The 27,757-nt window shown below is 33.2% G+C and overlaps 1 protein-coding gene across 1 annotated transcript in view; it reads right to left on the bottom strand.

Moving 5' to 3' along the window:
• Positions 1–8,010: 8,010 nt before the first annotated feature.
• The window catches only part of LOC110104131 (toll-like receptor 3), a 34,372-nt gene continuing 14,625 nt past the window's right edge, over positions 8,011–27,757 (bottom strand). The window contains exons 3-6 of the mRNA XM_020833108.2: positions 15,178–15,395; positions 9,436–10,045; positions 8,436–8,939; positions 8,011–8,325 (exon numbers count right to left, since the gene is read on the bottom strand). Coding sequence (XP_020688767.2) covers positions 8,216–8,325; positions 8,436–8,939; positions 9,436–10,045; positions 15,178–15,395 — 1,442 coding nt within the window. The 3' untranslated portion in view covers positions 8,011–8,215. The remainder of the gene's footprint in view (positions 8,326–8,435; positions 8,940–9,435; positions 10,046–15,177; positions 15,396–27,757) is intronic.

The following is a 27,757-nucleotide window of genomic DNA, read 5'->3' on the forward strand; positions in this document are numbered from 1 at the left end:
CAAAAATAACAAGTTGAGATCACCAAAGAAGACTTAGGAAATTTCCTTCATTTGAGAACTCAAGACACTAGAGCTCACACTTTGACTTCTAAATCTGATTTTGATTGGATCAAATTTAATAAAACTCTTAGGGGTGTCTCTTAAGTATGCCATTTAGCAAGAGTCTATACTTTGCACCAAAATGCCTAGATCATCCAGCATGTCTTAAGAACCTCAATTATTCCTAAGGCTGGTGATCGTATAAATATGACTCCTCTCATGCCCATTGTAACATACTTGATTATGATCGAAAAACTCTTTGATGAAGCCCAACTCATTACGGACTACTTATACAATCTTTTTGAAATTGGACTTTCACATCATAAGAGGAAGAAGAATGTAGCTTTAGGAAATCTTATTGTTTATATCCTTCATAAGAAATACAATATCATTCATCCTGAATCTCCCACTGAACTACCAATCTACTTTATCAATGCTTCTTTTTTATATTTATTTGGGAGAGATCAGAATTTGAGTGGTGATTTTGAAGAAGAAGGGGGAGCTCTTGCACATGCACCTAGACCTGATCAACACTACTTTCAGGAAATGGTCCAGCATTTTGATCAATTGGAGACTTACTTTAATCAATATTTTGATCAAATTGAGACTCATTTAAATCAGCAGGATGCGAGATACCAGGAGGACATAGGGTGGATCTGTGGTCAATTTGACACGGTAAATATAAATGTAGCTATGATGAATAGCTATGTTTTAGTGTTCAGCCAGTCACCTCCTCCAGACCAAGGCCCCTATGAGTTTTAGATGTACTCCTTTATTGTTACTTCTACTAGTCGTTTGCTAGTGATGTGATGGTGTTTTCTATTTCATGTTTGTAATGGTTGTTTGATGTTGTTTGTGTTGCTTGTTTGAAGTGGTTATTTGATGATGTTATGTATTTTTTTTATATATATCCATGTATTGAATGTATCTGAGCATTTTGATATCAATGAAAAAAGTCATGTTTTGGAAACTTTTGTTTGTTTCTTACTTTTTGAAATGTTAGTATGCATATACGAAAAATATTTGTAATTTATTTAGAATTCTCTATAAATTAATTTGCATTATAAAAGTAATTTCATTACAAAATCTATTTTTTAAAAATTTAAATTAAATTATAATTGGATTTAGATAAGAAAATCAATTACATGTTCTTTTAGGCAAACATAACTAGAAAATCATTATTGCAATATTGATGTCTTATTATTTTTTAATATGCTTATTTTTATTATTAGAGAAGTTTGATTTTAGATTATTGATTTTGAAAAGACTCAAAAAGTATATAAAAAGAAATACTCAATGTGTACATAAAATCAAAAGATTGTGCAATGGTTCGCAAAGTAAAAAGAGGCACAAAATTAGCCCAAATAGAAAAGATGCACAAATTATGCCACAAATATTTGAAAAGGTGTGCAATGTTGCCAATTAAAATTTTTATTATTATGGTATCAAAAAATCTTTCTACTATCATTTAATCTTTAATTCAAATCAATCAAATTCATAATATTATTCTATATTGAAATTTAAATTAACTAATCTTCATTTCTTCATTTTTATAATAATTATCTTTATTTAATTTATCTAGGATGAATCATGACCTTGATTAACTTTTATTATCTTAGTTTTTTTTTATTTAAAATTTTGAATTTTTTTCTTTTTTAGTCTTATGAAATTAATATTGTTATTGCAATTATTTTAAAGTAATTTTCAAGGTCAATTTTTTTGGTTTATCATTTGACATCTTTCATTTCAATTTTTACTTTCCATTTTGTTGTTATCAAAAGGGGGAGTAATAAATTTTTTTTTAATGTTTTTGTTGTTTGCTTGATATTTGTTGTTTTGTATTCTGCGTTTGTATTTTTTTTATTTTTGTGTTCGTTTGAAGTTTAAATTTCTTTGATCTTCATGGGAAATCGCTATATTTAAATATGTTCTTTCATTTAGGGGGAGCTAAGGAGAAATTTAGGGTTTAAATGTTAACTCAAATAATAATTATTTTGCAATCATAAAAAAGGGGGAGATTGTTACAACTCAGTTTTCTTCACTATGTTTTTCATAACATTTATATTTTTTATGATTCCAAATATTATTATTTTAATTACTATTTCTCCTAACATATATTAGATATATTATTTTTGTTGTTTGTGTGTACTAACATTTTAGGAAAATCATACATCATATTATTGAAGACTTCAAATTAGATTAGATTATGGTTCATTGTAAATAGAGTCTATATTTTTTATTTTTATTGAATTTGAGAAAGTATAATTATAATTGGGTAACCATGCGCACACACACTGGGGGAGTGTTAAAAATTTTATATTTTTTTAAACTAATTATACTGTATGATTAGTTTAAAAAAAAAAAATTACTACAGGTTGATTTATTTAGTTATTTCCTCCAATCAGTAGTTAAACAAACTATGAGAAGAAAAATTTCTATGTACTGATCACATTGTATGAAGAACCCTTCCTCCAGATGACGTCCAAAGTACGAAATAGATATGTACAAGTTTGTCCTGACAATCATCAAAAAAATTTTTAACTGATCGTACTATACGAAGTTACCTTCATACAGACGATGTCTAGAGTCGTAAAGATTGGGTCTCTTTTCGTCCCGACGATTTTCAAATTATTATGAACTGATTGTACTGTATGAAGTGACCTTCATACAGACGACAACCAGAGTATGAAAAAATGGGTCCCTTTTCGATCCAATGAACATCAAATTTTTCCTAAACTGTTAGTATAGTATGATCACATGTTCGTACAGTCAATGTCAAGAGTAAGAAATTGTGGAGTATCTTTTCATTCTGATGAACCAGAAAATTTTATTAACTGTTCGTATTGTATGATATAGGTTCATACTATACAATTCTTGTACAAAAATGATTTGTATAGGTTCGTACAAGCAAATTTTAAATTGTTTGTACGTACGACTATCGATCGTACTATACGATCATGTACTCTCAAAATTAAAATTTTCAATTTTCTGGACGATTTTTCATATCATTCATATTAAAGTCATTAGAAACTAACTTGGACTAATCTTGTCTTCGTGATTTCCTTGAGAGCAAGTGAAAGAGTGATTTGGGAGAGTGTTTGAGAGAGAGTTCTTGCAAGTGGAGTGTGAAGGGATTATAAGGTTTTTCAAAGGTAAGAATCTCTTTTGTATTTGTGTCACTTCTCTTCCTTTCTTCTTTCTAGTTACTCGAGAGAAGATCTTTGGAGAAGATTTAATTCTCTTTTGACACTTGGAGGGTGTGAAAGGACGACGATTCTCTGCCGACACTTGGAGGGTGTGAAAGGATGACAGTTCTCTACCAACACTTAGAATGTGTGAAAGGATGACATTACTTTAATGACACTTAGATAATGTGAAAGGACAACGGTACTCTACCGCACCAGGGGATTGGTGAAAGAGAGGATAATTATAAAGGCTTATCCGTCTTGCTGTGGGGAGAGTCACTTTGGTAATAGTGCAGTACATGAAGAGGGAGTCTTCAGGGAGTGGACATAGGTCTTGTTGGACTGAACCACTACAACTACTAGGATTCCTAACCATCGTTGGGGAACAAAAGGTAGAATAGATGAGGTTCAGGATGATTTGCGAATCATAAGGATGATACAACGCTCGTTGACAATCAATGAAGGAGGTACTATTCTGGTTAAAGCTCCTGCTTATGTGGAAGGTAAGGAAAAATCTCCTCTGATCAAGAGTGATAAGGAAAAAACAGCTTCTTCAAGGTGTGTCCTTGCATCGCCTCCGATTAATTTGGTTTCAGGTTTTGAAAACCAAATGAATGATTGTGAAGCATCTACATCTTCTGGTTTCAATTTGAAGGTGAATCGTTTTTTGAATAATCCTGTACCTGATATTCAGGAAAGCCTAATTTCAGAGAATTCAAATGATATTTCGAATTCTAATGCATCGGATATTCAAGAGATAGTGGTGGCAGCTAATGTGGAAAAAGTTTCAGAACCTAAAGTTTCTCCTTTTAAAAATTCTGAGAATGCTTGGGGGAAAAACAAGCATATTAGAGTTCTTAACTTAGAACTCAATCCTTGCAATGGAGAAGATGATGGTATTGTGAAATTAAACAGTGAAAAGGAATGCGAGAATTTTCAATTATTACAAAAATCTTTGGTGATAAAGGTGTTTGGTAGGAATGTTCCTTTTTCCCTTTGTAGTGTTGAATTAAGGCGTCAATGGAGTAAATTTGGAAACTTTCATATTACTTCATTGGGTCTTGATTAGATTTTATGCTCCTTCCAATCATCCCATGCTATGGAGGAGGTGTTCAGAGGAGGACCTTGGTATGTAGGAGGACATATAATTGGTTTAGACAAATGGTCGCCTAATTTTTCTCCATTGTCCTTGAAAGGTCTATCTTCTCCAATTTGGATTTGATTGCCTCATCTACCTCTTCATTGTTGGGATGAGGTGAATGTTACAAAAATTGTCTCTAAGATAGGTACTCCTTTGTTTCTTGATGGAAATATGTTCAAATGGGGAAGACGGGAGTTTGCAAGAGCTTGTGTGCGTATTAATCTGGATTCTAAATTATCTCATGGAATTTGGATTGAAGGCATATATGGAAAATTCTTTCAGAAAGTAGAATATGAAAAGTTTTTTTCTTTTTGTTTTAATTGTGGCAAGATAGGACATGTTCTTCATGAATGTGTTGATGGCAAGATGGCTGAAAATGTTAATGACCTTTTAGAAGTGAAGAATAATGGGAAGGCTGATATGGTTGAGAAGACATTGGGAAGGAATATTGGCAAATCAGAAGCAAAGTTTGGTCCATGGTTGAATGTGAAGTTTAAAAAAATTACTGAGAAAGTTTGGAAAGCTGGAAAGAACTTAGATTCTATGAAACATCCAGATTTGGCTGTTACTACTAACAAATTTGATATTCTATCTCAAGATAATTGTGGAGGGTTGACCCGGCAACCCGCCGGGTCAACCCAAACCCGACCCGTTTTTTGAAACGGGTCGATTTCTGGAACCCGAACCCGACCCGTTTTGAAATCGGGTCGGGTTCAACCCGGATTTTCAGGGTCGGGTCCGGGTCGGGTTTTCGTGTCGTGTCAAATGTTGACACCCCTAATCTCCCCAATGGATTTAAAATGGGAATTAGTAGATCTGATATCCATTATGATAGTTTCAAAGGGCTTACTTTGGTCCTTTGCTTTCTAGTTTGTAATAGTTTTTCATTTTAAATGCTATATGCATCTTCTCAAAAAAAAGACCGAACCACTACAAATTATTGTATACATTTTACATTTCCGCATTTTATTCTCCGCAATTTAGTTTTGTGGTTGAAAAGTATATTTTAAAAGAAAAACAATTTTTTTAAATTATTAAACGGTTTTCCTAAAATTTACCAAGAGATTTTAAAATAACCAATTCACTCCCCCCACCCCCACCCCCCTCTTAGTTAGCATTGGGACAATTATGCAGGGTTAACAACCTATACGGACTTTACATGCTTAACATAATTCAACAAACTTAGAGAGCGATCATATAAATATAACACAGCAAATTCAATCTAAAATAGTCTTGATTAATGTTTGAATAAGATTCAAATATGTGCAAGTTGGGTAGATAAAATAAAGAGTGATCACAACTAACATGTCACACAAACTCAGCTACAACAATGTCAACTAATATTCGTAAGACATAAAAATAAGAAGCATTACATCTTTGTATAACCATTCAGTGACATTGGTTTAAGAATTATGATTGATTCTAACAAAAGAATAATTATGAAGGCTGTGTACTTGTCCTTACAATAATTCAATTATCTCCTCTAAATTTATACCTGGCATACCTACATTGGACTACATCATTTTCCCTCTTGAAGGTAATATATATACATATGTGTGTAACCTCCCTCATTTTTTTTCTACTATATATTTTCTGCATATATAACTAGCCATGCTTCTTCTATGTAGAGTGCGGCCTTATGGGAAGCTGGACTGGAACCAAACTCGGGACTACCTCATAGCACAGATCTGTGGCCCATGGGTCAAATTCGAGTTAATTTTGGACTACCTAGTCAACCTGAACCTGACCCGATTTTAAAAAAGAATAAAAATTCGAACCCAAAATCCAACCCGTATGGCACACGTGTTGACTTGAACCCAAAATTTTTCGGGTGAAGTCTGAGCCGGGTTTCAAATCGATCATATTTTGACACCCCTAATCTCTAGCACGAGCCAAACATTTTTTCCCAAGACATGAATTTCACCTATATGAGGTGGCTAGAATCAGAACCATTAACTTATTGTAGCACCACTCTCAATCTATAAATTTAAAAATGATTCATATTAATCCTTTGAGAAAATTTTATGTGCTACGTAAACCCCCTTATTTCTATTTTGTACAATAAGAATCTAATCAACCATTTAAATTCTAATAAAAGTCATTCGCACTTTAAAATTACTTGACCATATTAGATACTCTCAAAAGAAACAGGCAGTACAAAATAACCCAAAGAAAAATTATTCTAATTAGCTTTGATATCTACCCGTTATAAGGACAGACTGCTACCTGCCTGTTGTGAGGGAGTAATCATTATGTCCGGACACTGAATGCATCCAGAGACGAATAACAAAACGCCACATCACTCAAGTACTCGGTATCATGCTCGGTACAACACTCAATACCGCACTAAGTACACTCAATATGCTCGGTATTTTATCCAGACGTAATAATTTTTAGTTGTTGAGGACTGAATGATGTTCAACATAATATTAATTTTAGTAGTTAGGAACTCATGAAATAAAAATAAAAAATGTGTTGGTATGTAAGTATCACAAAAAATATATTAGAAAATCAACTTTAATTTTGCTTCTAATGAGGGCGATTTACCTCACCTGTGGATCTCAACAAGGATGTTGGATTTGAAGTAAAACTCTCAGCAAAACAAATAAAAAAAAATAATATAATCAACTTTAATTTTGCTTCTAATGAGAGGCGATTTACCTCTCCGGTGGATCTCAACAAGGATGTTGGATGGAAGTAAAACTCGCAGCAAAACAAGTAAAAAATAAAAATAAAATAATATAAATAAAAGAATATCAAGATTTAGTATGAAAAAATTTAAAACTAGAAACAAATTACAACATTACATCAAAAAATTCATTATGAAAAAATGAAAAAAATAGTATAAATTTCTCTCTTTATTTTTTATATCTCTACACCCAACCTTGCACTATTCTTACACGAGAAAAAATGAAGAAAGATCACAAAAAATCTCTAAGAAGCGTAACCCTTAATGAAAAACGAGAATGAAAAAATGTCAACATGTTTCACACCAACTTGGAGCATTGTGGTGCTTCCATTCTCTAACTTCAGTCTGCACGATAGAATCAGAGTTAGAAACTTTGCAATGCTTTTGCTCTATCTTTTTAGGCAAACTATGTAGCACTAAGGTGCTAGGGTACACAGCATCGGAGCACCCGAACTGAAGGGGAGGACACCAACGTGCATGACATACTGAATTGAGATCTGAGGCAGCAATACATGAAAAAATGTCAACATGTTTCACACCAAGTTGGAGCATTGTGGTGCTTCCATTATCTAACTTCAATCTGCACGATAGAATCAGAGTTAGGAACTTTGCAATGCTTTTGATCTATCCTTTTAGGCAAACTATGTAACACTGAGGCGCTATGGTACACATCATCGGGGCACCCAAACTGAAGTAAGGGGAGGACCCAACATGCATGACATACTGAATTGAGATCCGAGGCGGCAATACAACTTGATTGATCAACACAATCAAACTCAACACAAACTAACAAAGGACATCTAGATTCATGCACATCTTGCAATTCAATAAAATTGAATATTTGCAAACCCAATTAAGGCTTTTCTCAGAGGCAAAATTCTGCAAATTGGGACCTTATTAGAGCTATAATGATCAGAAAATCAAGCCTCTCAACTCATGAAACATGCAAGAATCAATGGGTAACAAGAAAGCGTTAGAAAACCAATAACATAATGAAAACTTGACTTGCTCACATTATCAATGCCACTGCGGTGGGATTAAAAGTTAAACAAAATTTCTCCACCAACAACCAATAGTGAGTATAGTTTATTCTATTGACAACTTCATGAAGTACTAGAACACTAAATGAGACTGAAAGAGGGTAAGGAATTTGCATGATCGTTACTTCCTCAAAATCTCAGGTAACAGATCTAGATCTTTTAGCATAAAGCTAAGTCCAGTGGAGTTCTCCAACTGCAATAATTCTTCTGTGCTATACTTCATTCTCTCATCTGTTGAGAAAGAAGATTTAAAATCAGTGAAAAAATTCTCCATGGCAACAGCAAATAAACAAAAACTTAGGCAGCAAGTTTAAGAATTTCGGTGCATTTTTTAGGCTCACCTACAAATGAAGTATTAGATGATTTCACTGTTCTGGGTCTTGACAGCGGTACTTTAGTAGTTATGAAAGATGCAGATGAACCATAAGAAACAATTTCATCCTCAAATGGGTTGTTGACATGAGCATGTCTGACCTGAACTTGCTGGTATTTTTTGCAGAATGAAGATACGGCATTGGCTGACAAAAGCCAACAACCTCGAAGATCAAATACACAAAGCAATGGAGGTGGTCTATAAGAAAGAAGGCCATAGTCCGTAAGCACGGCACCACGAAACCCAAGAAATTTCAATTTCTGGAGAGAAGCAATGGCATGGAGTGAGATTTCAGTTAAGAAATCACTTTTCAGATATAAGCACACCAGTTCTGTGAGAAGAGATAAGGGCTGAAGAGCCTCGTCCATCACTTTTGTATCTTCCAAATTCAAACTTCTCAAGTTAGTGAGATTCTGAAGTGCACTAAGAGATAGCATTTTATCTGAATTCTCTCTGCCAGAATCAACAAAGCCTAGCATTATCGCAAAACAATAAGATTAAAGCATATTCAAGTACTCTATTTTCTATAGGGAAAATTATTCGGTCCGGTCACCGGATTGACCGGACCTAATTTTGCGTCCGGATTGGTGCACTTTTCATTCGTTTTTACTGCACTTTTGATGTATTTTTGAAAAAGGGCAGCTAATACACAATTTTAATTACATATTAGTTGCTTTTTTGTTGAGTATTTGAAAAAATAAAACAAAAACACAACAAATATCTTACTCATTGTGTATTTGTTGTCCCTTTTCTGCGCTTTCAAATACTCAGTAAAATGGCAGGAAAAAACAGCTAATATGCAATTAAAATTGTGTATTAACTGCCCTTTTCAAAAATACATCACAAGCGCAATAAAACGCATGAAAAGCGCAAGGAATCCGGACGAAAAATTAGGTCCGATGACCGGACCTAATAATTTGCCCTTCTATAGGGCAACCATAAATCATTTATAGTAAAGAGACACTTACCTCTAATTCTTGTATGGCTCAAGTCAACTAATTGCAAAGATGATGTCATGCTGATATATGCAAGAGAGGTATCATCAACCAATGTGTGGGACAAAGATATATTTTCAAGGTTTGGAACACATCCAACTAACACCGATAATGCATGAGAGGTTATCTTGGTATTGCTGAGATTTAAGTATCTCAATTTCTCTCCAGCTGATGCTACTTGCTCCATTAAACCATCTGTTATCTGGCTATATCTAAGATTTAAGTGTTCAAGGTTTCGCAAGTTAACTAAGAAGTTGAAGCTGCCAATGTTTGAACAAGATATATCCAAGAACTTCAAGCAGCTTAATTGGAGAATGGAAAAAACTTGATCTGCATCAATAAAAGTTGCTCCAGTAATGATTAACTTTGACAAAGTAGCAGTGGCTGTGTTATCTCCATCAACTATAGAATGAATAGTGCAGTTGCTCATGTTTAAGCAAGCAATAGAAAGAATAGGCATTCTGGTAACTTTGGTCCAAGCAATGTTCAAAATGCGCAACATTGGAAACTTTTCGAAGGTAGCAGCACCAACGTTGGAAATTTCACTCCCCCATAAATCCAAATGCTCAAGCTGTGTCAGCACCTGCAGGAAAATAGCAAGGATATTTAAGAATTCGGTGACAATAAGAATGAATAACAAAATTGTAGGACTTTTTAAGAAATAACAATCACGGTAAATAAGTGAAACTAAGTAATTTGTCTAATTTTCCATTTTCAAAATAAGAATTTTGTTAAATATCATGGGACCCACAAATCAACCAATCTTGATAGAGATACTTGAGCACATGAATTAAGAATTCTAATCATTGGATCGACCCTTTTATGGCCCTTTGGTTGCAACCCATGTGTCACCCCTTGCTCTTCTAATTGCTGCACCCTCATGAGTACTTTTTTTCTTTATACATAGCTTTGACTTTTTTTTTTTTTCATTCAAAGACTTTTGTAGAAGTCTATATACACTTCTATACTTCATACAAAATCAAGTAGTAAAATGCTAAGTAGTTTTTTTGTATATTTATGCATAGTATTAGAGCGATGTTAGAGTCTCTTTTTCCCAAACCTTGTTCTCTTTTCTTCTCCTTCAAATTCTTCATTCACTTTATTTTATTTAAGAATCGAGTATTTAAAATATTGTTCAAGTTTGTTTGTTTAGTTAATTAAACGATCTCAAACGAGCTTTAATCGAACCGAACAACGAGTAGCTCGTAGAACGTTTGGTTCGCTTGCAGCCCTATTCCAAGGAATCAAAAATCCTGAATGGTGAAAATTAGATTAAGAGAGAATTCTTTAGGCAACAAGCCGCAAATAGCTTGAACATGACAAATTATTTGGGGTAGTCTCAAATTGTAAAGTCCTCTCCAAAATTAAAGAGAGACATATCACCTTGTGAATCCTCCCTCGGAGTTGAAAATTCAAAGTTTGTACCTTGTGATGAAGCAGATTCATTGATCACAATAGTTATGGAGTACCATGATGCTTAAAATCAATGGGCTATTATATATGTTCCTCTTTATCACAAAAGAAATTTGAGAAGCCATATAACAAACATGCTCAAAATTGAAAAATGTTGCCCTCATCAATGAGATTTAAATTAAAATTTTAACAATCAAGCAAGATACAAATCTTATTATTGAGTACTTCAATGAAATGGAAATTTATTGGCTTGAACTGTACTATTACCAAGATCTCAAAACGACATGATACAATGATGTGATAATTTACAAGCAAAAGGTGTGTGAGATTCTTACATGACCCAATGATGATTTCGGCCAAGTTCATATTCTAAATCTTATGCCGAGAAAACTTACTATCACTAAATGAGGTTTTTTCTCTCATATAAACTAAAGGAAGAATGGTAATGCTCGACATTGAGATCTCCAAAACATCTATAATGATAACCATCAAGCCTCAAGATAAGAGAATTAATGCTATAGACTCTTTCCATAAATAATGACAAAAGTTTTCTTTCAAAGGTAATCTATGATGCAAATACTGTAATAAAAATAAACACATAAAATAATACTGAAAACTCTATGGAAACTTTCCCTGAGGCTATACTAGAAATAAAGAAAGAACATCAAAATGGGCTAACTTGTCTTGTGAATCAAAGGGGGATCAAATCAAAAGAAATTAACATGCTCAAAAACTTCAACTTTCAAGCAAAAATCATCTAGATTATATTGTCTAAGCTTAAAATAATATGACTTCTATCTCTTATATTTTCAATGCCTTAATGATTCCACTCACAACTGGATTTTAGATAGTGGCGTCACATATCACATGAAAATCTTGTCAAACCCTTTTCAAACCTACAAACTCTGTCCAACAATAGTAAAATAGAATTGTTCGATGATTCTTTAACAATAATTGCAGGCCAAAAAAAATATTTCAATTTTCTCGACATTCATCCTCAGTAATGTACTAAGTATTCCTCATCTTGTAATAAATTTTCTATTAATCCATAATCACTAAAAACCATAACTACAAGATTTTTTTGTAATAATCATTGAACATTTCAGGACTTCACTATGAGATGATGATTGGGCAAGTTAGATAATATGATGGGCTATATCTTTTTGAAGATAATATCATTACAAGCTAGGCATTCCTATTTTCAAAACCCTACAATATATGTTTCTTTCTCTCTCTTTTTTTTTTAATGTAAACATAAAAGATTTCATGAAGAAACTTATGAAATTGTCAAACTTCATCATGTTATTTTTCCTTAAAGTGATTATAGATTACTTACTCTTTTTCTAATTATACAATCTAGCATTTTGGGATCTTAAAAAATCTCTAATATTTCTAAAGCTAAAGAATTTATCATCTTCAATTATGATTGCACTTGGATGACATGAGTATATATTATTAAACAAAATCAGATGTTAGTATAATTCTTCCCATTTTTACTATCATGATGAAAAAATATTCAATACTAATATCAAGATATTTTTGACAAATAATACTTGTGATTAATTTAATCAAACATTATAATCTTTCTTCCAAAAAGAAAATATCATCCACTAATCCTCATGTCCTAACACCCGCAAATTAAAATGGAATGGCAAAGTAAAAATTGTCACCTTTTAAAGTCACCAAGACTCTTCTCTTCCATAATCAAATGCCAAAAGATACTGGAGAGAAATAGCCTTGACTGCCACATGCCTAATTAAGAGAAGATCATCAAGAGTGATTGGCTTCAAATATTCTATAAACTATCTAGCTGAATTCTTCCCCATAAACAAATTTCTCCAAGAAATCCCTCCAAAAAACTTTTGAATCGATGTCTATACTCACAAATAATAAAACTTGATACAAAAGCTCCCAAATGTGTCTTTATTGGGATTCCTCCACTCAAAAAAGGGTATAAATATTATAATCCTACTACTAAAAAATTGCTCATTTCAAAAGATATCACCTTTAATGAGAAGCAAAGTTTATTCAATCAAACTTATCTTCAAAGGGAGAACTCTAAAATGGGAGATAAATTTCATGGGACACCTATCTTTCATCTTGATATTTCTATAAAAAAAAACTCTAAATAATCTTCATATTGCACCACTTCAAATATATATGTAAGAAGGAATAAGTACAATCAAAATCTTCATCAAGCTCATGGCTCAGAACCATTATCAAGTAACAATGATCAATTCATCACGACATACTCCCCATAAACAATCTCTAAGAAATTCCTCCAGAAAACTTTTGATGCATTGCCTATATCCAAGTTAACAAAAATTACAAGGGTAAACTTGACACAAAAGTTCTCAAATGTGTCCTTATTAGGGATTCATCCACTCAAAAAGGCTATAAATATTATAATCCTACTACTAAAAAATTGTTCATTCAAAAGATATCATCTTTGATGAGAAGCAAAGTTCATTTGATCAAACTTATCTTCAAGGTAAGAACTCTAAAATTGAAGATAAATTTAATGGCACACCTATCTTTCATCTTGATATTTTTATAACAAAAGCTCTAACTAATCTAGATATTGTACCACTTCAAGTCCACATAAAAAGGAATAAGCCCAATCAAATCTTCATCAAGCTCATGGCTCAGAACCATTATCAAGTAACAATGATCAACTCATCACAATATATTCTCCTCTATATCCACTCTCTTAGTACATAATGGAAGCCTGACAAAGTATGAAATAAGATTGTTAGCCAAAAACTATACTCAATTCTATGAAATTGATTATCAAGAAACTTTTGCCCATATTGTAAAAATGAATAAAATACATATCCCAATTTCTCTTGCAGCTAATTGTTAACTATTAATGTGGCAATATGATATAAAGAAAGCTTTCCAACATGGGGATGTTAAAGGAATCTATATAGATCCACCGCTTAGATTTGCTAGTTTTTCATAAAGAATAGATTGTGTATCACGAAAGGCTCTACATGGCCTTAAACAATCTCCAAGAGCATGATTTAGTATATTCACAAAAGCTATGAAGATCATATCCTCTTTATAAAATATTGTAATGATGATAAAATTTTAATTCTCATCATATTGACAATATAAATGTCATAGGAGATGATAATAAAGAAGAGATTCTTTTAGGAAAAAGCTTGATGAAGAATTTGAGATCAAAACATAGGGTAAACTCAAATACTTCTTGGGAATAGAAGTAGCTCAATCAGGACAAAAAATATTCTTCTTAATTAAAATATCTCGAAACAAAAATGAGTAATTGTAAACCTAGTAAACTCTATTTGAACAAGGTCAAAAATTGGACAGAGATAAAAAAGAGAAAAAATAGACATGAGACAATATCATAGATTAGTTAAAAAAATAATCTATCTCACATCAGTCCATAAATCAGATTTATCGAGGTTGATATGGGAAGTATTAGTTTAAATGTGATTTAAGTGATTTTGACTACAATTTTCTAAGAAAATTCAATTACATATACATAATAATTATTTATAAATTAAGCACCAACAATTCATATTCACATGATCCCACCATCTCATGTGAGCTCGTAACCCTATAAAAAAAAACTATATAAACAACACAAGACAAAGCTCCTCCCAATAGATGTGAGACTAAACAACTAGTTGAAATTTCTACTTTAAAATATATAGCTTTAATTTATTTCCACGGTCAGATTTTTGAAGAAATCTATATATACTTTCATACTTCTAATAGAATCATCTATTCAAATAATTTAATGTAATATAAAATATTTAATTAAATATTTAATTAATTTAAATGTAACTCATTTTATTTCATAATGAGCTGAAATTTTTATAATAATTATGTAACAATTAACCACCAACAATTCATATTAACATGGTCCCACCACCCCATGTGAGCTCTTAACCCATAAAAACAAAAAAAAAAATTATATAAACAATACAAGACAAAGCACCCAATAGATGTGGGACTAAATAACTAGTTGAAATTTCTACTTAAAATATATAGCTTTAATTTATTTCCATTTAAGATTTCTGGAGAAACTTATACATACTTTCATATTTTTTATAGAATCAAGCAATAAAATTCAAAGTAATTTTTTCTACTTCCATTTCTAGAGTTCTAGATCTCCACACTCCCCAACCTCCCATCAAAGGAAAATCATTAATCTATTTACAATAGATGTCTATCCTAAATGCTACCACTGCTACAATCAAATAATAGAATAATTTTAACTCTCTATCATTCACACGAACAACATAGATGCTTTATTTGAATATCTGAATTTACCTGTAAAGATGATAGTGCAGTATCAGTAACAGGAATCCCTCCCAGATCCAGCACACGGAGGTTTACAAAAGAAGATAGGCTGAGCACTCCATCTGCAGTCAATCCTGTTTCTGATACACATAGCTTCTCCAAAGTTGCAATGGACAATAAATGCTTAATGCCAGCATCTGTGATCTTCGAGCATCTTGACAGGTCCAATTCTTTCAGGCTGCTGTGCCCTTAATAATGAAAAATCAATACTGTTAACTGTTATGACGTTCAACAAGAACACATGCTTTACTGCCCCATTATTTTGGACAATGAACTAATAGGCATTTTGACATCGAGCAAAACTATGACAGTAGACGAGGGGTGAGCATTCAGTCAGCCTGATTGCTCATTTCAACCAACCAGCAAAACAAAATCATTTTCAGTAATACAAATTTACAACTCATTTGATCAAACTTCAACTCAAACCAAAACGAAATTTGATTTGGTTCTTGTAAACTGGAATTGCACAATCGAGAATGAATCCATATTTTTGGATTCTTGATTGACATGCAAGTAAAAATGCATATTCAGGCTTTCAATTTATCAAAGAAAGAAACCACAAAATAAATCAAACATAGTATCAAAACTGAACACTTTGTATACCCAATTGGATCATAAGAACAAAGTCAATTCTGTTTGGTTGGTCGGAATTAACCTTTGCGGAACTAAAGTAATACCCAAAATTTCAAGAATATTTGAGCATTGGCATGACCCTTTAAACGTACCCCTTTGCAAATAAGACATCACCGAAACTTAGAAAATATACAACAACAACATCAAGCCTTTATCCCACTATGTGAGGTTAGCTACATGAATACTTTTTCTCCATTGTGCCTTGTTAAAAGTTAAACTCTCATTCAAATCTAATAAAGAAATGTAATTTCTAATATTTTCTAACCAAGTTTTTTTAGGTCTACCTCTACCCTTCTTAAAATAAGTCAAATTTAATAGATCTATGATAGAAAACACTTGAATATTTCAAATAAATCCTATAAATTTCGGAAAAAACAACGAGAAACTCTTCCAAACTCAACTGAAAACCATAAAACAGTAATTTTATTGCAAGAATGAAGTTGAACGGAAGAAAATAACAAGATACAATTGATCCTCTATTCGAGAGGAGGATCTATCTCTCCCAATCTCTACCAAATCTCTAGATGCCGCTAGAGCCCAAAAAAAAACCTAGGAGATCTCAAATTTCAGCCAAATTCAAGATGGCCTAACCCTAGGAAAACAAACTATTTAATACATACAATCCAAAAAGAAATCTCTAAACAGTCCCTACATTCAAGTTTCCCTCCTAACTCCCTCAAAAATCCCTCCTAAAAAGCTCCCTTGGACCCGGACGTGTGTTCGGCGTGTACAGGAGAGGCGAAAGAATCTGCCTGGTTTGCCAGTAAGCTAGTCCCATATGGATCGGTCTAACAATACTCCCCTCCCAAAAACTCACATTATCCGCAAGGTGGAAAAATGACACCCTACTCATTCCCTCATCATCACAAATGGTAAGAAACTGAAGAGTTTGGTCAATACACTTGTGCCCTAGTGTATAACTCTTGTCACATCTGAAACATAACCCTTTCGCCCTCTTCTCCTGTAATTCTGTTTATGTGAGCTTCTTGAAATTGTCTCAGGTCTTCCTCCTGAAGTCATTTCCTTTGAAGTCCCCCGAAGAGTATTCGGTGTTGGCTCCTTAGATGCCAATACCATGGTAGTCATCCTGTACGAGCATATTGAGCTTCTACCTCTCGTTTCTCTCTCTAGGTGCCTCTGATCCTCCTCCAACAAAGCTAGATCCATAGCATCTCTCAGGTCACGAGGCCTCATCACTATAATTGCTACCCAAATCTAAAATTTCAGTACCTTCATGAAGTTTCCCTCTAATACAATCTCAAAAAGGCGGACCAATCGGCAAGAAAGGTACTTGATCCGGTACTTTATCAATGAACCATCCTGTGTCAAGGTGAAGAACTGCTCGTAGAAGTCACCTCCCCTGCCGGTTCGAAAATGTTCTACCGAATAATCCTTGAACTCCCTCCAACTCCGTATGGGTCGTCACATGTCCCTACATTGGTGCCAAAGCAAAGCCTTCCCTTCCAAACATAGGCCTGCTGTCGTCACTCTGTCCTCCTCCATCAACCCATTGACGACAAAATATCTTTCAACCTTATAGATCCACTCGTACACATCCTCCCCCTCAAATATTGACATCTTCAGTTTTCTCGCCCTCGGATCGCCTCCATTCCCACTGTTCCCTCCATAATTTCCCATACACCAAGGGGGTGGTTCTCCCCAAGTGTCCCAGTCATCCCTTCTATGCTCATACCCAAAACTTTCATCAACTTCACACCTTTTCCTTTCAAATTCAGCAACCCTTGGATCATAATAAACCCCTTTCCTTTCAAATGCATCCCCCTTCGATCATAATTTCTTCTTTCCCTCTCAAATTCAGCACCCCTTTCCTCTCAAATTCAGCACCCCTTTCGTTCTTGCTCTAACTCCTCACGCCTCTCCCCATACCCTATACCCAGCTCTTCCCTAGGAATGGGCTCTAGGGAAGGTATTCTCTCTTCTCTCTTTCGAGCCTCCACCCCCTGATCTTCCCTTTGACTTATTGACTTAGAGTTTTCTCCACTTTCCTAGCTGTCGGTGACTTCCCTCACCTCCGACAATATTTTTTTTTAATTTTGGCCCTCAAGCACTTTCTTCAACATCTCCTTCGGGATGGAAAAATTTGAATCAATCTTATCATAGATGACTAAAATTTCTTTCTTTAAATTTGAAACTTGAATTTGTAAATCTAAAATTTGAAATTGCATTTGTCCGATCTCCCCTTCGAGACGTTCCTGCAACACAACCACTTTCTTGGACGCCATCAATACCCGAAATTTTGTTGAACTAAAAATTTGAATCTCGATTCCAAAAAACAGCAAACCATTGTTCCTCCAACCCAAAAATAGCCGTTGAAATTCACAGAAACAACCCCAAAATGTCCTAAAATTTTCTCTGATACCAATTTGATAGGAAACACTTGAAGATTTCAAGTAAATCCTATCAATTGCATAAAAAACAACGAGAAACTCTTCCAAACTCAAATGAAAACAAGAAAACAATAATTTTATTGCAAGAATGAAATAGAACAGAAGAAAATAACAAAATACAATTGATCCTCTATTCGAGAGGAGGATCTATCTCTCACAAATCTCTACACGCCGCTAGAGCCAAAAGAAACCAAACAGATCTCAAATTTCAGGCAAATTCAAGATGCCCTAACCCTAGGAAAACAAGTTATTTAATGCATACAATCAAAAACAAAATCTCTAACTAGTCCATACATTCAAATTTCCCTCCTAACTCTCTCAAAAACCTTCATAAATAGCTCCCTCAAACTCGAGCATGAGTTCAACGTGTACAGGAGAGGCGGAATAGTCTGCCTGTTTTGCCCATAAGCCAGTCCCGTATGGACCGTTAGACCAGACCAGTGGACCAGTCTAACAACCTAATTTCCTAACCGGGTCATCGAAAAGACGCCGTTTTATGTGACCAAACCATCTAAGGCGACTCTCTCTAATCTTATCTTCCACTGGAGCTACTCCAACCTTTTCACGTATATGCTCATTCCGTATCCTGTCACTAAGAGTAAAGCCACTCATCTACCAGATCATCCTCATCTATGCAACACTTAACTTAATATTATGCTTCTATTTTAATGGCCAACATTCTGCACCATAAAGCATTGCAGGTCTAACCACCATCTTATAGAATTTTCCATTAAGTTTGAGGGGGTCTTTCTATCACACAACAAGCCTGATGCATTCCTCAACTTCAACCACCCAACATAAATTCTACTAATAATATCCCCATCTATTTCCACTACGAATGTTAGAAGTTTGGTAAGGACTCTTAATCGAAATCTTCACTCATTAAAGAGCACCATTGATTGGTTTTATTAGTGCATCAGAACTTGTTGTTGCTTCTCGGCGGACGCAATGTTATTTGACAATTGGTTGAATTCCAACCTTTTAGGGAATCTTATTGTTTACTTATTTCAACTTGGGTGACATGCTAAGACAAGTTGTGTTTGAGTTGCATCTACCTTGTTTTTTTGTAGTTTTTAACCTTGGGGTCCAACCCTGGCTCTAAACATGGATTATTTTTCTTTCCTTACCCTCTTTTTCAGCTACATGTACACCTTCGTAATTATCTTTTAGTTTAAAAATATTAGTTGCAGTGTCAAATTAACCCAAAAAGAACACAACCAAAAAAGTATTTAAATGCTAAAAAAGTTGTATTGAATGTTAACATGGTGATTGTCACTCCTGTCAAAGGAATAAGAACAAAAGTGAATGATCGCCTACTAATACATTGCTCAACCCAAATATATAATACAATTACCATATGCGTGAACATCAGGCTTATCCATCAGTGGTATTTCCTATATAGTAAAAGCTATTTGCTTTCGGGGGGGCAGCGCCCCCTGGCAGGGTTCGACCTATAAGAATATTTTTGGAATTCAAATTAATAAATAAAATGATGAATGCTCTTTACTATTTGTTGGGGGCAATCGCCTAAAGATCATAGTATTTTAAAAGTTTTAGAGGGGGGGAATTGCCTAAAAATTCTTGTAATAAAGACTAAAAAATAAATGGAGGGGAATAAATTACCAAAAGAACTATCTAATAAAGATTTTTTTTTTTTGACCTTAAGGGGGTTCTGCCCCTGCTACACGGTAAAGCCTACAAGGTGGAATCAAGGATAGCAGGTGGCCCTTCCTGTTTTGGTAATTCCTCCAATCATTCAAGCCTTGCCATCTTGCAGTTTCAGGTCTTATGGAAGGCTACTAATGTTGTGCAATTGGAAGGTTGATTTCTAAGGATTCTAGCTAGCATATTTAGTTGTTTTTTATTTCAAAAATATGGTTCAATACTAAAATTTCTTTTATTACTAGAAAAAGTTTATTTCTTCCCTAGTTTACAACTACGTAAATATTTACTTATAGGTCGTACTTTCAGTGATTGGAATTAATGGAATATTCCACTTTTCTCTGCTTCTTTCTCCTCTGCTTCTTTCTTTCATAGTATGTTGGATAGGCTATAGCTGAAAGTTACAAAAAGGCCTTAACCGTTTCTAGCTGAGGAGAGAAGATAGTTTACCTCTCCATCTTACAACTTGCAACATTATTCCAGGAGTCCCCATGGAGCCCTACCTCTTCAAATTATGTCCTATAAACTAAATGGGAAGAACTTCCAATGGCCTCTTGATTCAAATAGTAATTAAATGAAGAATAAAGTTTGGATACTTAAATGATACAATCCATCAACTTGAAATGATTGGCCCCTCTTCATAATGGGATAAAAAACAATGCTTTAGTAATATCTTGGCTTATCAATTCTATCAAAGAATACATTAGGTGGCCAACAACACCACACAAGCAACTTGAGAAAAAGTCAATATAGTGTACTCTAATCTTGAATATTTTGTTCGATTGTGTTAATTAAGAGATCAAGCTCGTGACCTCAAGTAAGAAAGCATGAGCATCCCTGAATACGTCACACTCATCCAGGAAAGAACTGGATATCTTCAAGGCAAATGATGGGTGCAGGGAGTGTGCACATAAATACATTAAACTTGTGGACAAAAGAAGAAAATATGACTTCCTTGCAGGTCTCAATAAAGATCTACATGAAGTAAGTGGAAGAATCCCAACGATTCTACTAGCCAAAGTGAGAAGCATTTGTTGAAGTTCAAAGAGAAGAATGGAGACGAAGAAAAATGCTTTGAGGTAGTAGTAAGAAAACTCTCATGACTTAAGAATATGCACTTCAAATTTAGCATTTTGAGCTAAACTCAGGACACACAAAAGAAATTACTAGAAATCACTACAAGCCAACAAATAGAATCAATTTTTAAAAACAATACAAAGACCTCATTCCTAGGAAACCAGAAGAAAGGGACAAAAAAAAAACATATGAAAACCTTGGCAACATTTTATTGAACAAAAAGCAATTAGATCTTTTATGCATATTGCTCAATCCTGAAAAAGATATTAGCTTGACCCTTTAGCCAAAAATCTCACTAGCAGGTATCTAAGTAACTTCATTTCATGAAATTTCCTTCAGCCGGAGGCTTTCACAAGTAAACCTACAGCATAAAATCGAGAGTAGGCCGAGGGAAAGAGAAGGAAAAGCAAGGGTTGAGAGATAAAAATTTGGTTTTTCGCACTTTCTTTGTTAAATTGATTACAGATTGAAGTTGAGGACGTTGCGATTTCTATGAGAGACTTTTTTGAGGTAAAAATATTAATTTGAGTTTAAATTAAGTTTTAATTGTATCAGAAGTGAAAATTGAGATTTTTATATGCTAAACCTATTCATCAAATCATCTACTGGCAAAAGAGGCTTCAAGGTATTAATAGTGTGATTGTATATCTGTGGATTGACCTTCAATGCCCTCAGTTAGGTAATATACACAACTTTAAATTTCACAATGTGCATTTATTATAAATTAATTTCAACATCTGCTTATTTATGATAATATGATCATTATGTCTTTTTTATGAAAATAAGAATATCTGATTTTTAATGTTTATATAGTTTCATTTTAGAGTTGCATGTATATCTAAAATTTTAAGATGAAAATGAGATGTTACATCGAAATGTTCAAATATGAAATACAATGAAATGAGCTTCAAAAAATCATACATTAAGAAACATGGGTAAGGTAGTAAATTATACAGGTCAGGCCAACAAGGCAAGCCCCTCGGGAATGACAAATGGCCCTTCAATTAGGATCTATGTAATGACTTGTAAAAGTAAGGGTACCAAAGTCTCCAAAAAATCCTTGACACATAATTTTTGAGCTTATAATAGCCAAATGAACTGCTTTAATATACATGATATTTTCTAAAGCTGAAAAAACACTTTATATGATATATGCACTCAACAAAAGAAGATCAAATAATTGTTAATAATCTATAAAATAGGATCAACATCGAAAACTCTAATGTTTACTATAACATTATTCTAATTAGATAGATTGCTTGCGAAGTAATCAGATTTTAATTCTAGTATATATTATAAAAGGGTTAAAGGTAACACATGAGATAATATTTGAGTATAAGTAAGCTTTTATGTTAATTACTTTCTATCTTTAAATTATTTATCTTATTAAGCTTTAGCTCATATGCTATTATGTTAAATATTCTTTCAAGTATGGATAAGGAAAGGTAGAGCAAAAATAGGAGTCAAGCTTAGATATTTTGGGTGCACAGTTTTATTGTTAGTAGAGTTTTGGAAGATAAGTTCATTTTATTTTATATAAAAAAAATTATGATATAAATAGAATCTTGAATTGTTCTAATAGCTTAATATATGAATGGATAAATAATGATGAAAATTACTTCCATTTTAGAAAATAGCATAATGTGCTAAATAGAATGATCATCATCATAATTTTTTATTAAGTAGAAGTGATGTTATACAATGAATTAGTAAAATGTTTCCTTGTTTTCCTTTTGTTGTCCTAGAGGGGTTCAACATGGGGTGTGACAATTGCAATCTCTTATATATAAGCAATATGGCAAAATATTGTTACTGAAAAACCACATTCTTACCAAAATTTTGTGAATTTCAATACCACATATCGCGAAAAATTATTGTCAATCCTGTTTTCTTATCTTAAAAATTAAATTCCTTCATTTTTTGGTAATAAAGATATTTTCCAATGTGAAATATGTCAGCTTGTCAAACACCAAAAAGCTACCATTAAATATGAATCATATAGAACCATCAAATCTTTTTGTATTGTGCATAATGACATCTAGGGCCCATCTAGATCTCAAAATTTTAATTTCAAACGATGGTATATTACTTTTATTGATGATCATATATACTTGTTGAAAGACAATCTAATGCAAAACACCAATACACCTCAACAAAATGTTATAGCCCAACTACAAAATAGAGAATTATTAGAGACAGTTAAATCTACTATATTCACCACTAATACTCAATATTTTTGGGGTGATGCCATACTCATAACTTGCTACCCTATAAATTACCTATCTGCTTATTTGCTTCAAATCAAAACCCCAATCTATGTGTTTTACAAATATTTTCCAAATACCAATACAATTTTAAATTTTCTACTTAAGGTCTTTGAGTACACTGTCATTGTCCACAACCACGAATCATAAAAATAACCTTAATTTCAAATCCTTCAAATGTATCTTTGTTAGTTATAGGCAAGTCAAAAAGGGATAAAAATATTATTTTCCTAAAAAATGTAAAATCTTCACATCCATGGATATCACCTTCGTTGAAAATAAATCCTTCTTCTAGACAAATTCCCTTCAAGAGGGTGAAGGAGAAGGAAACTTCAATACTTTTCCTCTGAAATTCTACAACCTACTAATATCACAAAGTGCCTAAACCTTCCAAATATGATGCACTGATATGAACACAGTGACACGAACACGGGACACGGCCATATAAAAAATATAGGACACGGTTATGGTGCGAACACAGCATTATAATTTTTAAATTGTGTATAGACATTGATATATCATCATATTAGAAATGAAAAACAATAATAAATCAATGTTATAATTACTTGCCTAGCACAAATTGATCTATTCAATTGAAATTATATTTGTAGAACTTGCATACAAAAAAGAGTACTATATATATATATATATATATATATATATATATATGTGTGTGTGTGTGTGTGTGTTCTACGAAGAAATAAAATTACTCTACATCCCAAAGCTTGTCATGATTCTACTTCGACTCGACAAGTTCACAAAATCTTCTTCCATGTAATATTATAAAAAAATGCCCATTGCTCTAAGAAAAAAAGTTCATATCAATACCCAACACCCTCTAATAAATGGGGCAAGATGTGATCATCTATCCATGAAAAGAAGTTTGATATCCAACCTAACTGAAATTAAAATCCCAACGACTATAGAAAAGGTTCTTAATAAACCAAATGGAGAGAGAGGCTATTGAAGAGGAAATAGAAGCTCTTGAACAAAAACAAAAAAAATTCAAAGACCCAAGCATACTATACATGTTGGATATAAATGGGCCTTCAATATGAAATATTGATCTATTCAATCAATCAAGAGAAATAAAGCACAACTGATTACAGAAGATTTCAACTAAACTTATAGGATAGACTATTTTGAAAATATAAATAGCCACTTAACTAACTATATGTCAAAAATTTGGTAACATAAATGAAAAATTCTACATGGACCTTCCTCAAGAGATCAATAACTTTAAGACCAAAAAAAAAAAAAGATTTAGTATGTAAATTGAAGAAATCTACTTAAGAGCTCAAACAATCACCAAAATCCTAATTCGAATTCAAATATTTACCAAGTTGTGTGTAAACAGGGTTTAATAGGTGCACTCACATCACACTTTATTCTAGGCATGTCTACCATATTAATTGTGTATGATGATTATATCATTATTACAATAGACATTAGTTAGAAATAAGTACCTCAAAGAAAAATTTTGCGGAAGAATACAAAATCAAAAGAATTAAATATCTCAATTTTTTTCTCAGAATAAAAAAATACCTAGAAAAAAATCTAGCCTTGCAACTTCGCAAAGAAAATTTGTTCAAAATCTTATAAAAGAAATAGATTAATTGGAAGCAAACTTGTCAGCACTCCAACATACGTAGCACAAAATGAGTGATCTTAGCTTTAGCTATCCAATCAATAAAGGAGTACAAGAAAGGCTGGTTGGGAAACTAACTAACTCGGCTCATATTACACCTGATATTACCTTTGACATGATAAGTCACTTCATGCATCCTCCTCACAAAGAACACATGAAAGAAAGGTTTTAAAAGACAAAATCGGGAATCGAGACATTTTTTTTAAGCGAGGCGAGGCATAAGCCTTGAGGCAGATCGAAGCGTAAGCCTCAAAACGATTAAAATAAATTAATTTAAAATTATAAATAATGATAAAAAATAACAAAATATTATGTCAACTATGAATTTGAAAATTGATTTTAAGATAATATTACTAGAATATAAGATTTAAAATAAACTCACTTAAAAATAAAACATTCGCTTAGGATCAAGACCCAAAGCAGGCTCATCATCACTTTGATTGTCTTCAGAAGAATCTTCATAATTAATGTCAAAGTCATCCTCAAACTCTTCTTCATCTATAATATTTTTCCTTTATCTCCTATATCAATTAATATTTCATTAGCTTTAAAATGAAACAATAGTAACATACAAAATAATTCATTATATTTAAGAATACCTATGAATTTTTTTGAAGCTCCAATCTCACTTTGTTTCTTTCTTTTATATACATGGGTAGTTGCTTCATTGTCTTCTTCATTGACATGAGTTTCTTCTTCTGCTTCAACTTCAGAAACATCAGCATTCTTAGGAGTAACCTATTCATCATCAGATTGTAACTCATCAATAAACAAAGGGTCAATTTTATTCTCAATATTTCCTTGATTCTGCAATTTGAGATGTCCATCTTTCAGTTTTTTGTTAAACATAACATAAACTAGTTTGTTCATTCGATCTGCCTCCAATCGATTTCTTCTCTTTATATGAATTTGATTAAAGTTACTCCAATTACGCTCGCATGCAGAAGCCGAACACGTTAGGCTAAGAACTTTAAGTGCAAAAGCTTTCAATTCAGGAACATCATCTCCAAACTGAGCCCAACAATGTTCTACATGAAGACAAACATAGTATTTTATGAATATTGGTTGAAGTAGAAGACTTAAACATAAATATTAATATTAAAATTATAAATACACAAACTATAAACATATCAGGAGATCGTGTTTTGTAGCATGCTTGTGCTGCTCTAAATCCAAACATTCCCTTCTTTAAATGAAAATTCTCAAGTTGATCATTCACTTTGAGGTAGTTTTTTTTCAGAAATGAGTTTGTTCATACATGTATACAAACCAGTTTTCACCTCTTTGTCAAAATGAAAATCCTTATCATAATGAAATTTGGGGTTTAAATAGTATGCAGTAGCATGTAAGTGTTGGTGTAATTGTCGATCCCACATTTCATCTATAATATCACATATTTCTTTATAGGCATTTTCTTGACCTCTCAATTCTTTTGCAATGTCTTCTTTAGCCCTATTCATTGCTTCATAAATAAATCTCATAGCCGGGGCCCTCTCACCATCAACCATTCTAAGCACCTTTGCTAATGGTCCTGTAGTCTTCAAAGCATAATTTGTACTGCGCCAAAATGAATCGTCTTTCATAACAATCTTTTTAACTTGTTTTCCTTCTTGTTTTTTGGCCCATGAACATTTATCTCTCTTCAGAAGAAAACATTGCTTTCAAAGGTTGTCTTAACTCCATGAATCTCTGCAATGTTAAATATGCAGTAGCAAATCTTGTAACAGCAGGTCTAATAATTTTCTTATCAGTGAATTTTCTCATCAAGCTGAGTACCCAAGAATGATTGTATATAAACTTACTAACGTATTTGGCCTTCAAGATTACTGATTTATGTTGAGGCAACTGTCCCAACCTCTCAAGCATCAAGTTAATACAATGTGCAGCACAAAGAGTCCGGTAAAGGTGAGGCCTCTTCTCCATTAACATTCTCCCTACAGCTTTGTATGCACTTGCATTATCAGTAACAACCTGTACTACTAAGACATCTCCCACTTCCTCCACAACTTCATCCAACATTTTAAACAATAATTGTGCATCATTTACAAAGCTTGAAGCATCTACTGATTTGAGAAAAACTGTTCCATATGGATTGTTGACCAAGAAATTAATGATACTTCTGTGTCGAATATCTGACCAACCATCTAACATTATTGTCACTCCTGTCTCAATACAAGTCTTCTTAATATCATCCACCATTTTTGAAGTTGTCTTAACCTCCTCATTCAGCATCCAAGTCAGCAGCTCATACATGCTTGGAAGTTGTAGTCCTCTTCCATAGCTTCCAACGAATTGTAACATATTGATCCATGACGGACTCCTAACAACATTAAATGGAATCCCATTTTTATAGATGAATCTGGCGATATCCAAACAAACTCTGTTCCTGAGTTTTTTGTAGCTGTAGGAGGCTAAATATCTTGAATATTTATGTTATCCTCGTCATTAATATTTATCATAAATCTATCCATAGGACCCCGAGTGCCTCAATTAGAAGAAACTAGATGGCTTTCACTACTGGAACCTTCGTACTATGATCCATAATAAGAAGAGTTTCCTATCATCTCTTCAATATTTCTTTGTGTGACCTCCTTTGTGGTGGCAAATTTCATTAAATAATCTATACATTCCTTTTTCACCTCATCAGATACTTTTGCACATGGTCCCACATTAACATGAGTGCAGGCTAAATGATCCTTCAACCTCTTGACGCCACCAGTTTTGCATTTCTCACAGAAATTACATTTCATATAAACATATCCCTTCTTTGCACCTTCGCCTAACTCTTCAACTTGAGTTCCATATTTCCATGCAGGATCTTTCCTTCTTGTGCCACTAGTCATGCTAATAATTTATAA

Source organism: Dendrobium catenatum, unplaced genomic scaffold (assembly GCF_001605985.2).
Source record: "Dendrobium catenatum unplaced genomic scaffold, ASM160598v2 fragScaff_scaffold_807, whole genome shotgun sequence".
NCBI classification, from domain to species: domain Eukaryota; kingdom Viridiplantae; phylum Streptophyta; class Magnoliopsida; order Asparagales; family Orchidaceae; genus Dendrobium; species Dendrobium catenatum.